Here is a 16,982-nt window from a genome sequence, read left to right on the forward strand (position 1 = left end):
ATTCTTTTAGACAGTGACTTTGTTGCCAGTTTGCAGAGAGGTTTGACAAAACTGGAAACTGGGCAGCAAACTGGAAAATGAGGTTCAACATTGAGTTATGCACTTTGGTAGAAATAATATAAATGTGAGATATACACTAAATTGCAGTGTGTTGTTGTGTTTCCTTAATTGAGAAGGATCTGGGGATTTTTAGATAACAAGTTGTCTAATTCCAGGCAGTGTCATTATGTAGCTACTACAGCAAATAAATTGAATTACTGTCTTGCATGAAAAGGGCATTCAGTGTCGGACTGGCCAACCGGGATACCAGGAAAACTCCCGGTGGGCCCAGGTGTCAGTGGGCCCTCCTGTTTCTAAACATTTGGCATATTTCATGGCCAAATGTTTCTATTTCTATGAGAACAAAGGTCTGAATAGATGGAACAATAGATTATAGTATGTAAAGAAAACAGAATAGGAGAATAGAGGTTGAGTAAGAAGAAAAACAATACAGAGGGTTGCCCCTGGTCTAAGGTTTTTTGGTGGGCCCCTGGTGTCCCAGTCCGACACTAAGGGCATCAACTCAAGGGATGAAAACATCATTTTGACTTTTTAAGATTTCTGGTAAGGCCTCATCTGGAGTGTACAGAGTGCAGTGCAGTTTTGGCTTTCAGTCTATATGAACGATATAAATGAACTGGAGAACATACACAAATATGCAACTATTGGTAAAGGGAATGGAAGATTTAAACTATAAGAGTAGACTGTCAAGGCTGGGGTTGTTTTCTCTAAAGAAAAGGTGCTTGCAAAGAGATATGATTTAGTATGTACGGTAGAGGGCATTATAGACAGATAGTGTATCTTCTTTCCCAAAAAAAGATCAACACACCAGAGGCCACCCCTTTTAGACTACTAGAGGAACAAAACTGTCATTCAAGAGCAGCTTGGACGATTTTTTTTTAGCAAGTATAATATCAAACACTATTCTGATATTAAAATCTACAATTACTATAGATATTGGTATAAAGAGTTTATATATGTGAGTTTTTAGTAAGTATTGGTATAAGTATGTGTGCACTGGGGTTCGTTTGGAGGGGTTGAACTTCATGGATTTTGGTATTTTTTTCAACCCAACTTAATTATCCAACTATAACCTTTCTTTGCAACTGAGACCTTCCATTCCTTTTATCAACTTGATTCTCTGCTAGTAATATCCAAATGTATATTACCAGAACTGCACTACATTATCTACTGTAGATTAGAGTATACCCTAGTACTATATTTTATCAAAGTTTTCATTTTAATAACTCATGAACAAGAGGGTTATATCCCATTCATATTTTGCTGAAAAATACCCACCACAACTAAAGGAATATATATTTATATTTTATTTAAAGAAAGTGTTTTAGTTATATAAAATGTTTTACTTTTCAACAAAAATATAGTGGACTCCAATTTTACAAAAAGCAATGATGTGCAGTGCTGTGCACCTTATGTGCACCCACAAAGTGTTTTTTTTATATGTTTCACTGCACAGAAACACATGAGATTAGAGTATGTGTAACCTTCCATGGGAATTTCAGCTCTTTTACTGTTGCAGGCAGGGCCGGAACTAGGGGTAAGTAGAAGAGGCACCTGCCTAGGGCACAACATTGTGGGGGCACTGGGCAGGTGCCGTTTCAAGATTCTTCTCCCTATCCCTAGTTGGGATTTGCTCCCCTCTGCAGGTCTCGCTTACCACTTCTGTTGCTCGCTCCTCTGTCCATCCCTCTTTCCCTCCTCTGTCCGTCTCTCCCTCCCCTGCCCCAAACCTCCCCTCCGCTTCCCCTTGATTGCAGCTACGCTATGGTGCGCACGCACGCCAGGACAACCAAGGCACTCCCTTCTGCAGTTAAATTGGAAAGCTTCCCAGGAGTCCCCAGGGTTGCCAGGTTGGCGGGTTTAGCGCCAAATTGGGATACTTTAAAAACGTAGTGGCGGGTTTTAAAAGTCCAAACCCGCCAACGTACAGATTTGGGCTAGTTTTGGAAGTTGCTGTGGGTTTGGACTTTCAAAACCTGCCCAATTTTTTAAATACAAATTGAAGTGACATCAGAGTTTGTGGCCTGCCCCAGCTGTGTAGAAGAACAGGTGCATGGTGATCTGCTGCAGGCAGCTGATGTTTTAGTTAAGATTGCTACATATGATGGTTGGTTTCTAGGTTATGGATTTTTTTTCTCCATTCCCCCCCCCCCATAAGTATGCAACCAGTGAGTAGACTAAAGACTAGTCAGGGAGGAAATGTTCCCATATGCAAGACCACAGCACTTCTGTATCTTGGCTACTAGCGGGCAACTCAGGCACATTTGTAGCTGTTCATTTTTTTAGCTTGATATATAATATCCTTATTTTTCCACAGGTTTATATTTAAGTTGGTGCTGTCAATTCATGCATTTAAGATTTTTCAGTGTGCAAATTGGGCTATTTTTTGATAGTCTTTGGCTGGTTTTGTAATGTAAACCTGGCAAGTTTTACATAACAAATAAGTCCCCCAGACACTACATTAGTGGTCCAAGCAGATATGTATCAGGCAGACAGGGTACCTCAGGATTACTCTGTGAATGATGAACCAAATTATCTGATAGCTTCTTCATTTGTCTAGTACAATAATAATTTGCTTCCCTATTCCCTGAACTGTAATGTAACTAGAACACTAGGAGCCTGGGTGCAGGCCAGGCACCCCATCCCTTCTGAATGAATCTTTGGCGCCGGATTCCCGTGAGCACAAGGATCCAGCGGGCCTCAGGGGGTACAGTCAACAGTAGTTCCTCCACTGTCCCTGAGCTACATCAGGAATACCTTTCACAATTGTAATATCATGTACATTTAAGAGTAGGGACATTTCGATCTAGCTAAATGGGTAAAGCACGCTAACAGAGCCCCCTAAAAGGTCGGCCAACCTCTACACTGCTTTATAATTTCACTGGACGATCATTCAACATCTGTCGACACAACAAAGCCAGACAAACTAAGCATACGACCACGCCTCTTTACTTCGAAGCCAACCAGCTTGCGTCCTGTAGTGAGTTGACGTCATTGCACAGGCATTTCGGTAATGGAATCCAGGAAATAGGAAGGAGGGGCTAGGGAGCGGTAGTTGGAGCACGGAAACCGATCGGAGAACCCTGTTATTTATTTTTGCCCGACTATGAGCGGATTCCGGCAGCAGAATGTCGATGATTTTTATGAAATGGGAGAGGAACTTGGCAGGTAAACAATGTGGCGAATTATCATTAACAAGCTGTAGCTATAAGAATATGTAGTGGTTTGTACTACACTATGATGTAGCTCTTATTTAGATGTTTAATAATAGTAATGTCAAAGCTTAAGTATATTGTCTCTCTTCATCTGAATATGACTTCTCCAGAACAAGCTATTGTATGGAATTATTTATACCCATAAACTAACTGTTTCTCATCTTATATTGATTGCTACGTTCTGTTTTTGTGTGCTATTTACTAATGGCTATTCATGAATGGAGAACACAATATTTGTTCACATTTTTCATTTCAGGGGAACCTAGATTTATTCTGGCTCAGAATGAACTTCACAACCCTAGAATTTGTTCAGTATTACTTATACATGCCATTTAAACATTTATCTGCTATAAAAAGAATTTTAACTATATTAAATGTAACCTATTTTTTGTGATTAATACCTGAGGTCAGCTTTGTCTGCTATCAGGAGGAAAACTGAGGAGGACAAACTGGTCCTGTCAATCAGGTCCAGACAGGGATTAACAATAGGCCATGGCATTCCAAGTACACAGAGGCCCAAGCAGTCCCACACAAGCCCAATAAACAATGTCTGTCAGAACCAACAATTTGCCAGTCCGGGCCTACTTTTCGTGCTTCTAATGCTGTGCTGTGCCTGATGCACATGAATCAGTGTCAGGTGGATTTTGGCACCAAATTACTACCCTGAGCCTTTTAACACTGAGGTCTGCCTGTTACCGCTTTATGTGCTTTGAATAAGGGCATTTTTCTTTCTGTAGTAGTCAGAGATTTGACTCTGACACTGACCTTAGTTTACTAGGCTGTTAGGTGAGTAGTATAAAAAGAGTACCTTCTTCAATCAGAGATAAGTAAAGATTAGAAAGCAACTTCATCATTGTTGAAAAATAGTATAATGTTCATTTAAGCTCACCATACATGTAAAATATTTAATCAATTCTGCAATCTATGTTGTTGGTTGAATGTTTGGTCTGAATACCAAATAATAAGCTGCAATATATATATATATATGTATATGGACTTCTGTGGTCCCCAGCTGACTGAGTTGCCTATCAATTTGATTCCAATTATAAGTCCCAGCTACAGCCTAATGGCAGAACCGCCATCATAAATCCTGGGGTCCAATACACTGTATAATTAAATGACCATCCCTCCTTTGTGTAAAACAACGCTTTGGATCAGATATTGCAGCAACAACAATAATAATATAAAATCTTTTCTGTCCAGGCCCACACTGACCTAAAATTAATTGGACCCTCTGAAAGTAACTGAGGCTGATGGGTTGTCCATTCAACCAACAATTACATAGTTGATGGCTTGTATCTAACACAGCGGTCTCATTTGTGTTTTGACTGTGTTTGATGTGTGTCTCACATCCTTTCATCTTATGCAAACAAAAAATGCATGGCAACACCTCTTAAAAGGTACAGCATACCCCATTGTTCAAATGAGTTTAGTCAGGGCTTGCACTGTTTTGTTTTTTGCCTGTTTTAATCACAAAATTTTTTTTGTTATTTCTTGAGCTAAACAGGACAGAAGAATGTGTGTTATAAAAAGTGATTTTGAAACACACACATTGATAGTGTCACTGTGATTTAAGTGTATAAATGCAAATTGCGTGATCCTCTTCCATCATCAATACAAACGGAGAGACAAGCTGCTTACCAGAACCAAGCAAAAATTAGTCAATTTCAGAAATTGCCAACACTGCTTCACTTCAGTTTCTGTCTTTCATGAGTTGATGTTCAAGTACTTCAACATCACATTGTTCCATATAAAGTGTATAAAGCCAAATATAGTGTTATATGTTTTATTAAAAGAAAAAATGCCTAGAAAGCTACTCACAAACATCCAATTGTTATACAGCATATACAGTAAGAAGTTTGACACACAATCACAACACTTTATCAGGAACCTGGATTTATAAACTCGATGAGAAAGAAAACCGCTTTAAAGAGCATTTTCAAGCCCTTCCAAGATCTCGCTTGTACAAATTGCCCATGCGCAATTGATGCGAACTTCATTAAGTATTAAGTCACTTGCTTGTGGGAGTGACGCAATTCAAAGGTTCCTGAGGAACCGTGCAAAATGCATCATACATTTTCTTTCTACAGGTGTGGAGTAAAATATATTGCACTATATTTTTCTTTATATACTTTATATGGGACAACGTGATGAAGTGACATCTGTGTATGTAAGAGACAGAAGCTGAAGTGAAGCAGAGTGTTGGGTGTTGCTGATATTTCTGTAATTGCCTCGTATTTACTGCTTCTTGTAACATTCATGGCCATATTTATCAAAAAATTTAAATAGAGGTCACCTAAATTGAGGTCACCAGAGGAAAAAATCCATAGGTTGCTTGTATAGCTTTTTTTTAAGGGTCATTAATGATCAAAATAGCGTAAGTAGTGATTTATGAGAGAGTTTTATTTTCAAGAGTGTTTTATTTCCTTTACTAGTGGTCAGTTTGCAATTGTGCGGAAGTGCCGGGAGCGTTCTACAGGTGTGGAGTATGCAGCCAAATTTATTAAGAAGCGCCGCTTGTCCTCTAGTCGTCGAGGTGTGAGCCGAGAAGAAATTGAAAGGGAGGTGGACATACTAAGAGAAATTCAGCACCCCAACATCATCACCTTACATGATGTGTTTGAGAATCGCACAGATGTGGTCCTGATACTTGAGCTAGTTTCTGGAGGGGAGCTTTTTGACTTTCTGGCACAAAAGGAGAGTTTAAGTGAGGAAGAGGCGACCATGTTCCTGAAGCAAATACTTGATGGTGTTCATTATTTGCACCACAAAAATATTGCACATTTTGACCTTAAGGTACGTCTTGATCAGCTTTTTTACAGGATAACTTTTCCGTTTAACCTAGATCCCCACTCACTGAATGAGTGCCATATTTTGGGCCATATTTACTATAGAGGCACTCAAGGACCCATGTCTGTAGTGGCAGCTTTAAGGGGTGACCTTAAGAGTGCCTTTATGGTAGATTAAAAAACCTTCCTAGCCCACCACTGGGCTAAATCCGTTGGGAGCAAGCTGTTATCCAGTGCCTCGGGTTCCATTCTACCTAAATACAACACTGGCAACAGGCTGTAGCTGGAGGATGGGTGGGATTTGTTTCCTAGACAAGGTTGCTTGATAGACATTTATATCTATCTCTGGACTGCAGTACATTTTCATACCCCAGTGGCACAAAAATAATTTCAGTACTGGTAGAATTGATAGAGTTTAAATGGAAAACAAAGATGTTGAGTTGTTTAGCTATGAGAAAATTGTTGGTCCATTATTATGTTCATCTGCTTTTTGTTTTGTTATAGCCAGAGAATATCATGCTTTTGGACCAGAGTTCCCCCAGTCCAAGAATAAAACTCATAGATTTTGGAATCGCTCACAAGATAGAAGCCGGGAATGAGTTCAAAAATATCTTTGGAACGCCTGAATTTGTAGGTAAGAAAGACTTAGGAGATGACATAATGTTAGTGTTATTATCCAAGATTCTTATTGACTATGTAACTTCTTCTTTGTAACTCCAGCTCCTGAAATTGTAAACTATGAGCCACTTGGACTAGAAGCTGATATGTGGTAAGACTGCATTTGTGCTATTGAAAAGGGTGGGGTGCTTGTTAGATGATATGGAACACCACAGGTATGGGTACCACCTGGCCGGTATTTAACCGGTCAATGTAACTGCTTGTAAATTTGTAATAACTAATCCTTTGACCTTGGCCTGCCTCATCCTCCTTTAATTTACCCACCTCCAATTTCCTCTCATATATTGTTCCTCTACCCTGATCTACTCACTAGATTAGTGTGATGTGGTTGGTGATGTCACAACTACATGCTCATTTGCATCATTAATCCACCCCCCTCACATATATATGCCCCTCCCAGGCTGGTATTTGACCTGGCAAAAGGTGACAACCATAACCATAACCACAGAGCTGCTACAAGAAACAACTGCTTCAGGGAACGTTTTTGTGGTTGGTACAATGGTTTCTTATCATCTTTATAAGAAAAACAAGTGAGGGCATTTTTCAGTTGTTGTATTTACAGGTTTGTTCACCTTCCAACACTTTTTTAGTTCAGGTGATTTCTGATAGTACACCAGAAATGAAGACTTTTTTGAATTACTTCTCTTTTCTAGTTGTGACTTTTTCTTATATTGATGCTTAAAGTTTCATTTTTAACATTTGTTTCAGCAACTATGTAAACTGTTCTAAATTGATATATTAGTTGATATTTCTTGTTTTTGCTCCTGCTGAGCCTAATCCCTGGCTTTTATTAAAGGCAACTGTTGTAATTTATACAATAATTGCTAACATTCCACATTTCTACAGTTGAGAAATTAATCAACTAATGTACCAAATTGTACATTTAGGGTCAAAACGCACCTGACAAGTCGGATGGAGACGCAGGCATCAAGATTCTAATTGGACTGAATAAAAAGTCGCAGGTAAAAACTACATTACATATGACACGACTGTCGGATGTGGACGCAGAAAGCAGTTTCTTCATCTGACCGTCGTACCGTGTAGTTGCTACCTCCGACTTTTCATTGTCCAATTATATCTTGACGCGTGCGACTACATCCAATTTGCCGCATGCGTTTTGTCGCCTGGTGTTGATCCAACGAAAATGCCCATGGAGTTCTACCCTTAGGATCCGCACATGGATTACTGGATTATTTGTTCAATTCATTTTATTTTAAATTGATGGCTCTGTTTATGTATTCTCCCTGATTTACATTTCTACATGGGAGTGTGGGGCATTTCTTTTGGTTATTCAAAGTTAAATTTCTTTACATTGCTGTTGTGCTGCTGTTTTTTGCCCTGGTATGCAGTTTTTTCATGATTTCTTGGCTCCCCTAAACCATCCCAACAACCTTCCTACCTTTTCCATGTATTTTATAATTAGATTATAGATGATGCCGTTACAGTTTTACTTCTTTAAATAAGAAATATAAATACGTCTTTCATTAGCAGGAAAATTATTTGATTATCTCTTAAAAACTCTGTTTTTTCCCTGTAGGAGCATTGGGGTTATCACTTACATTCTGTAAGTATGTTATGACCTGGAAAGTGTCAATGTACAGCTATGAACTTCTTTCCATTAGCTGTATTTCTATAAAACATATGCAAATAGCATCACACTTTTCAGACCCTAAAGCCTTTAAAACTTGCCTTTTATTCAGTCTCAGTGGAGCATCGCCATTTCTTGGAGACACCAAGCAGGAAACTCTGACCAACATTTCAGGTGTGAATTATGATTTTGATGAGGAATATTTCAGCAACACTAGTGAATTGGCTAAAGATTTTATTCGCCGGCTGTTGGTGAAAGATCCAAAGTAAGTGTTCATAGTATTTCATCTTTGCTTACCATTCTTGCTAGCTTTTGTTCTTCTTGAAGAGAGAACTAATAATATGAGCTAGATATGGGGACAGCACTACTTTTCTCTATCTTCATGTTAAAATAAATCATTTACATATCTTATTTACCCACTCCAATATGGGACTTGGCCTCTAAATGCAAATAAACAATACTAGATAACCAAGGCCATACATATGATATTAAAAAGCAATATTTATTATCACCATGCCAAAATTACTAAAACCATCCGCCCTCACATACCGTTATACATTATACCACCTATTAATTTTACTGGATCAATCATCTCTTCCGCCACTAAATTGAGTACTCTATTGGCGATTTATACTACAGATGCGATGATGTATCGCTTTTCTCTTCTGATGAACATTTGACTACGGATCTTTCCAGATTGATGTTCCGTGCACCTGATTAAAAGTTTGTTACAACTGAAACAATTGGAGGCCTCCATTAACAGCGTGCACGCAGCCTCTCTCACTGCATTGTATCTAACAGTAATTAAATAAGCAGCAGCGCTGCTTATTTTAAATGGTTTTAGTAATTTTGGCATGGTGATAATAAATATTGCTTTTTAATATCATATGTATGGCCTTGGTTATCTAGTATTGTTTATTTGCATTTAGAGGCTAAGTCCCATATTGGAGTGGGTAAATATGTCAATGTAAAGTAAATGTGGACACCTCTGTAATGCAGGCTACTAATTAGCCATTACCGATTGCATGCACCTTGCTTGGGTTAAATGGGTACTCATTTACATATCTGGCACATACCATAACAACATAGCAACATTTTAGTGCTCCACAGGTGTTATATATATTGTGCCTTATGTATAAATAAAGAAGGGGAAGGGATAAGAAGGTATAGTTGATAATGTAAGATATTGGAAGAGATAACTGCTGGTTTGAGAAATAGTGCAGTGGAGGCTGTATACTGCTCTGCTTTGCTAACCTTAAACCAGTGTTTAGTTTAAATTAGTGTTTGATCTAAACCCACCAGACAGTCTGCATTTAAGGTGACTGAAATGGCATTAGAATGATCAAAAACGGAGTACTGTAAAAATTACTGTATAAAACGCTGGAACTATTTTTTTAATAAAAGGCAAGGCTGTTTTATATTTGTTTTTTTTTTCCCCCCTAGAAAACGAATGACCATTGATCAAAGTTTAGAGCATTCATGGATTAAGGTGAGGAAAAAAATATACCATCAGCTCTTTAAACTACAGAAGTTTACTTTCAGTCATGTAACTGTAATTCTCTTAATTTGCTAGGCTAAGTAAAAGGGGTTGTTAAAACAAATAAAGTTACATTTCACCTCCTTCAAAAAAATTTTAAGCAACTTCTTTATACATTTATTACACATTTTCAAATTATTTATAAATGCAATTGCTAATGAAAGCCGTGTCTGTCGATTTGCTATTCTAAGCATTCATTGCTTGTTCTAACTATTGACACAATGTAATATAAATATAGTAGCAAACATATAAACAACTCTAAGCTGATATTTTAGGTTTTGCTTCCAAACAAAAATGGTGCGCAGCATATATTGGCACTAAAAAAAATGGAAAAATAAAAATATTGTACTTAAATACCCCTTATAAAATAACAAACAAGGAAAAGTTCTCACAACAATGTCTAAACCAGTAAGTTGAGGTGCAATAAGGTTGTGACAATTCTTTTACACAAATACAAGCGGTCCTCTGCACTTAAAGGACCAGTAACATCAAAAAAAAATTTTAAAAAATTCGTTAGTACACAACGAAAAAAAACACCAACACAAATGATACTTTAAAAAAGCAAAGTCTTTATTAAGAAATAACTTACAGAAACTCTGCTTCCTGTCTTGTACAAAAAGGGCGACCATCCATTGAGCGGCACTTGATTTCTCCTCCCTGGCTCTCTGCTGCTGGATCTTTTAGCTGCCACATTCTGTGCTTTCTGTAGTACAGCAGCGCTTCCAGCATGAACTTTCTGCAGATCTGCGGTGCCTTGCTCATCGGTTCCAGCCGCGGTGCAATTACCAGCATCCCTGAGGTGCCTTCTGCATTCGCTAATTATCCCAGATCTATGGGTACAGGACGGGAAGGTCCGGACATTAAAAGCCGGCTCTGGATGCTGCTGCTGCCCTTCGCCTCTTGAGCCGGTTGATCTCTTACTGCTGCCCCTGCGCACCGGCACCGTATCTTCCTTGCCCAGTCTCCCCTCTTGCTGGCTGCCCGGGAACAACTGCCGGCGAATTGCTTTGTTTGAATTCCATTTCCGACGCATTCCGTTTCCCTGCACACCGGCACTGTGTCTTCCACCGTGTGTATAATATCTGTGCACAACTCAATGCGTGTTCCTGGATGTTCCAACTTTACTCCTAGTACTTCCCTCTTCAACTCAGTTTTTCAGGTGTCTTGTCCACAGGAGGTTGGACCTTGGGTCTCCAGGAGACCCTCTCAAGGAATTCGTCGGTCAGTGGCTAGCACTGACATCAGGGGCTAGACAAGGAACAGGTTTACCTAATTCCTACAAGTTAACCCCCCAAACTCTGGAATTGAGACATCCGGGGTCACCATCTCCCTTAGGGGACAAAGACCACGCAGACTTACACCTGCCCTCCATGGTTCAAGGTACTCTGGCCGGGATGTCCCCTATTCATGTAAGTATAGCCTCATGCTTTATGGCTATGCTACTTCCTAGCCTGCTTGGGCCGATCCTACTTCCCCCATCTCCCCTCGTCCTCGGCTTACATGGCAGGCGTTCAATGGACGCTGCACCCTGTCCTCCACAGCCGCAACTCATTCTGCCTCGGGGGTCGCATCTCACCGGAGCTCAGGTGCGTCTCAGGAATATCTCTCCGGCGTGCCTGGGTGGCAGAGGTCTTGCACTGGGGCACGTTTAGATTCAGTGCGCACATGGCACATGGAAGTGACTTTATCGGTGCATCTCCTGCTCCCCGGTGCGTCTGGGAAGGCAAAGGACAGTACTCCTTGGCGCTAAACAATAATTAGATGCGCACAAGGAAAGGCGGGGCAGTGACGTCACTAGGGTGGTTACTCATCACCTTCCTACATTGGCGCCAAATTCACGCAGTCTACTACCGTGCTGAACACTGTCTCTTCACCTCCAGTGCTACTCCACTCCAGAGGGGGTTGGGGACGTCCCACCTCTGGTAGATGCACCAGTCTCCCGACTGTCCAAAACCACCACTCTACCAGTCATGGACGCGGCTGCATTCAAAGATCCTACCGACAAGGGTGGAGGGTTTCCTAAAAGCAATTTTTACCGCTTCAGGATTGGCCCTCTGCCCATCCCTAGCCTCTGCCTGGGTGAGCAGAGCCATAGAAGCTTGGACAACCACACTCATATCGGGTCTGCAGGAGCCATTCCCTGTGCAGAACTCATTAATACTGCGTGTTGCATAGAGTCCTTGACACAGCATAGCTCATAGCACGCACGTCCGCACTAGGAGAGTCATCACGCCGAACCTTATGGCTAAAGAACTGGTTAGCTGACATAAGTTCTAAGAAATCCTTGACAATCTTACCTTTCAAGGGTCTTCGTCTATTCGAGGACGAATTAGAGAAAATTATTTCACAGGCGACTGGGGGCAAAAGCACTTTTTTGCCCTAGTTCAAGTCACGTTCCACTTCGGCCCCACGTAGGGGATGATTTTTTCGTGCCCAGAACAATCAGAGATCTACGAAAACATCAAGCTTTCCATTCAGGTCTTCCTTTCGTTCCAAGACATCAGATAAACCTCACCCAGGGTGGAGATCCACCAAGCCACAGGGCACGGTTACCAATGACAAGCTGTCATCAGCATGACAGGGCACCCCCTCCGGGGTCGCAGCAGCACATAGGGGGCCGGCTTCTGCAATTCTGGGAGGCGTGGCTACAGCACTCTTCAGATGATTGGGTGGAAGAGATTATCGGAGAAGCATACCATCTCGACTTCACATCCCTTCCCCCCAGCAGATTCTTCATGTCAAGCGTTCCGTCCAATCCAAGGACAGCACAAGCCTTCAAGGAATGTGTCAGTGCTCTTTTGGAGGGGTAATACATCCAGTCCCCTCACAAGAGAGATTTTACGGCTACTACTCCAATCTCTTCATAGTTCCAAAGAAGGACCACACGTTCAGACCTGTGTTGGACTTTAAAGAGTCCTTGGACATCAAGGATGCATATCTCCACGTCCCGATCTGGCCACCCCACCATCGGTACCTCCGATTCGCCTTCGGCAATCAACATTTCCAGTTTGTGGCACTTCCGTTCGGATTAACCTCAGCTCCCAGGGTATTCACGAAACTGATGGCAGTCACTGCAGCAGCCCTGAGAATACAGGGAATCTCGATCACACCATATCTCGGCGACCTGCTCATCAAGGCAGATTCCCCAGAGCAGGCCCAGCAGGATCTGAAACAAATGATTACCATGATCCAGCAATTCGGTTGGACCATCAATTGGAACAAATCATAGATTCATCCATCACACAGGATGGTGTTCCTAGGACTGGAATTCAACACACTAGAACAGAAGGTGTTCTTGCCACAAGAGAAACCACTCAAGCTCCGGAACCAGATTCAGCTTCTGGCTCGTACCACCCATCTGACCATACAACTGGCCATGAGGGTTCTGGGCTCCATGGTGACGGCGATAGAAGCGGTCCCCTTTTCTCAAATCCACCTGCGACCATTACAATACAAAATCCTCCAACGCTGGAAGAGAGGATCCTTACGTCAAACATTCCCACTGTCCACACAAACCAGAGACTCTCTTCAGTGGTGGCTAACCCCCGGCAACTTTATCAGCGGGCCAGTCCTGGGCGACACCAAAGTCATGAGCACAGACACCAGTCTATCCGGATGGGGAGCGACATGGAACGGCAAGACTGCGAGTCACAGTTGGTAATAAACATTCTCGAACTAAGGACAATTTGTCAAGCGTTATCCCACTGGGAAACACCACTGCAAAACTGGGCTGTCGTGGTACAATGCCACAATGCCACAGCACCTACCGGTAAATCCGTTTCTCTGTAGTCGACAGGGGGACACAGGACTTCCCACCCTTTGTAAATGAGTTGATTGTTGAAATAGTGTTACTGTTTTATCTTCTCTCTGTGTACGGTTACTTGGTAACAACAGAGTTGAAGAGGGAAGTACTAGGGGTAAAGCTGGAACATCCAGGCACACCCCCTTTTTTTTCTTATTCATTCAAGTGTCCTGCCTCCGGGAGGATGGAACTTAACCCCACTGGTCTCCTGTGTCCCCCTGTCGACTACAGAGAAAAGGATTTACCGGTAGGTATATAAATCCAATTATTTAAGACGTTGAGACATTTTGTGCCATTAGATACTAAAAATGCCCTCCCCCCCTTTAAACAAAACAGGGATGGTTGCATCATCCATGACGTAAAGCAAGTAAGTTGCGGGTAAAACGTAGTCCTTGTGTAAAATGTATAATCGTGTAGTGGAATTTATTAGTGTTATTTGATTTAAAAACAATGTGACAGTGCATATACATATGTATATTTATATTTACATTTCAGCAAAAAAAAAACTTTACAATTTTATAAATTGTAATATAAATTATATTTCATCTCTAGGCTATCAAGCGTCGAAATGTTCGACTCGAGGATAGTGGAAAACGACCTGAACGCCGGCGCCTGAAGACTACACGTTTGAAGGAATACACAATAAAATCACATTCTAGCATGCCTCCAAATAATACTTATGTGAATTTTGAAAGGTTTAGCCATGTGTTGGAAGAGCTGGGAGCAGCAGAAGATGCACTTTGTGAGCTTCAAAAGAGTCAGGCCACCTCACGTGAAGACCTTTGTGCCTTGCGCTCTATCTATGAGGAAAAGGAAAGTTGGTACCATGAAGAGCAGGAAGGAGTTGGGCGACAACTTTTAGGGCTTCGGCAAGAACTGCAGCTCAGAGAGGATCAGCGTTGGCAGGTACAAGAAGATTTAAGGGGAGCTATGCTTAGTGCCAATGCTCTGAATAGAAGGTTTGGTAAATTAGAAAATAGATATGAGGCTCTACAGGTACAATTTACTGCAGAAATGAGCTTTGTTGAAGATTTGTTAAAAACTGTGGAGAGAGGTGAAGATGGATTAAGAGGAGTGTGCTGAAATGTATACTGTACACTTCTTTTCCCAATAACCTGTTATTATTTCAGCCCTACTATTTTAAAGACCACAGTCTTAGCTGACTTCTCATATGCTCTTTGCACAAGTATATATTAAGCCACTTTTTTGTACATTCAGTGTTGTATGGATAATTTTTAGGGGTGTACATTGGTCATTTACAGACCAGACCAAAATTATGTAGATTTCCATTTACATATAAATGCAAATAATGTGGAGTATCCTCTCATTCCTGGTCCAGAGCATTGTTACATCAGTGCACTTTATGTACTGTTATCACTATGTTGTGCACTTTGTCCTGCAGTGAAATGCTTATGCTTAAAAATAAATGGAATGAAATTTGCACCTATTCAAAATAAAAATTTAAACATCTTAAGGCTACATAAGTGCATATGCTCGGATAGTAGATCACTGTATTATAACTTTTTTAGTGTATCTGTCTAAAGAAATGCTACAAGATAAATCTATCATTATTTTGCTCGTTTTTTTTCTTCTCTAGCGTTGATAACCATTTTTTTTTTTACTAAGGGGGTTATGTAATAAAATGGACTGTTTGCCCAGGAGCAGTAACCCATAGCAACCAATCAGAAGGTAGTCATCTGTTTAAAAGCTAACAGCTTATTGGTTGCTTGTTGGCTGCCATGTTTACTGCTCCTGGGCAAACTTAATGCCTTTTATTACATTTGGGGGTAAAACACAAAACAACATTTGCAGACTTTACACAGAAATACAATAAACATAAAACATTGCCATTATTGATAATCTCCTGAACTAAGCACAGTTCAGCAGGATAATGTGACTGTGTTCCTTTTAAATTAGATGGTACACTTTCTAATATTAGCATCTTAGAAAAACTAGTAGGGATGTGTTACTAACAAAAAAAGGACCACAAACTTCTTTCGTTACAAAACTGCCCCAATGCACCTTTTCAGAAATTCGCTGAACTACAAATATAAACAGTACTCCAGTCGTTTAACCCTTTCCCTGCCAAGAACGTAGCTCCTTTGTTATTTTAAAAAAAGGCTGCAAGTGCCAAGAACGTAGGAGCTACGTTCTTTCTTTAATCAGCTGCCTCTCTGCACTCCTGCAAAAATCTAAGTGCAGAGAGGTTCTCCTGGCCCCTCCTCCCCCTAAACAAGGAGCCTAGGGGGCTGCCAGTCGGGTCCTGTGCTACGATTGTCGCAGGACCCGACTTCTTTTCTGGCTTTTTATGTATTTTACAGAGTCACATACAGATATATACACACACTTATTCACTTGTCAGAGCTGTACACACATGTATACACAAACACACACATGTAACTTATAGGATCTTTGTTACCTTTTTTTTTTTTTTCCTTTAGTTCTTCAGTTTATCAGTTTCCCTCTTGTTATTCCCTAAAAAACTGTTGCTTTAGCAGTGTGACTAGTGGATCAAGCATTCTGACCACTAACCACACTGTTGGATCAGTTATTTTGTTATTTTATTTATTTCCCTAATTGTATTTGATTTTTGGGATTTTTATGCTTTCATTGTTGTTCCTTACATTTTTTTAGCGCCATTTGCTATTTGATCATTTGGAGTACAAACACATTTTTAGCAAATTTGGGTTCGTCAGAATGTGTACTTTCCAAAAATATATGGTTTTGGGGGTCCTTGTGCCGTTAGGAGGGTCTTGTGGCACACAATGCGCAGTCAAAGGTCTTTGTTCACAGAAAGCGAATCGGCAGCCGAGAAAATTCATATGCACTATTTGTATTTGGGGTCCGCACATGCCAGCTGCTTTGGTATATCTATGCATATTGGGCATCAAACTGTTAAGTAGACCCTTGGCATCAATATTTAGGGTGTTTTACAATTGTAAGTAAGAAATTGGGTGAGAAAAATGCAGCGAATTACAATATTTTTAGGTGATTTTTTTAGAAATGTCATAAAAACCACAGCCTTTAGTGTAGCTTTGCAGTATGGTACTTTGGAGTACAAAGACATGCATACCCAATTTGTATTCGGAGGAATGTGTACTTTCCAAAAATATATGGTGTTCTTGGGTGAAATTACTCTTTTCTAACTATGCACCTCTCAAAATGATGTTGCTTTTGCGGTACCTGAAATGACAGACCATATGGGAGGGTCTTCGTTTTGGGGCCCCTATATGCCACGTGCTTGGGTACACCTATACATATTGGGCATCAAACTGTTCAGAGGACCCCAGGCTTTCATATTCGGGGTGATTTC

The 16,982-nt window shown here is 40.7% G+C and overlaps 1 protein-coding gene across 2 annotated transcripts; it reads left to right on the forward strand.

Annotated features, from left to right (window-relative positions):
• The first annotated feature begins 3,041 nt into the window (after positions 1-3,041).
• Positions 3,042-15,139, forward strand: dapk3.S (death-associated protein kinase 3 S homeolog). Of its 2 annotated transcripts, NM_001091621.1 has the most exon segments (8): positions 3,076-3,228; positions 5,711-6,071; positions 6,569-6,698; positions 6,785-6,833; positions 8,280-8,306; positions 8,443-8,595; positions 9,774-9,819; positions 14,222-15,139. In NM_001091621.1, coding segments are annotated over 8 exon segments (1,359 nt in total). In that variant the 5' UTR covers positions 3,076-3,166; the 3' UTR covers positions 14,753-15,139.
• Positions 15,140-16,982: the final 1,843 nt, after the last annotated feature.

This window comes from Xenopus laevis, chromosome 1S (genome assembly GCF_017654675.1).
Source record: "Xenopus laevis strain J_2021 chromosome 1S, Xenopus_laevis_v10.1, whole genome shotgun sequence".
NCBI lineage: Eukaryota > Metazoa > Chordata > Amphibia > Anura > Pipidae > Xenopus > Xenopus laevis.

Coding starts and splice junctions, on each gene's coding strand:
- dapk3.S (XM_041574948.1), top strand. CDS start 3,167: ATGAGCGGATTCCGGCAGCAGAATGTCGATGATTTTTATGAAATGGGA. Junction 6,072..6,568: donor TTGCACATTTTGACCTTAAG/GTACGTCTTGAT, acceptor GTTTTGTTATAG/CCAGAGAATATCATGCTTTT. Junction 6,699..6,784: donor TGGAACGCCTGAATTTGTAG/GTAAGAAAGACT, acceptor TTGTAACTCCAG/CTCCTGAAATTGTAAACTAT.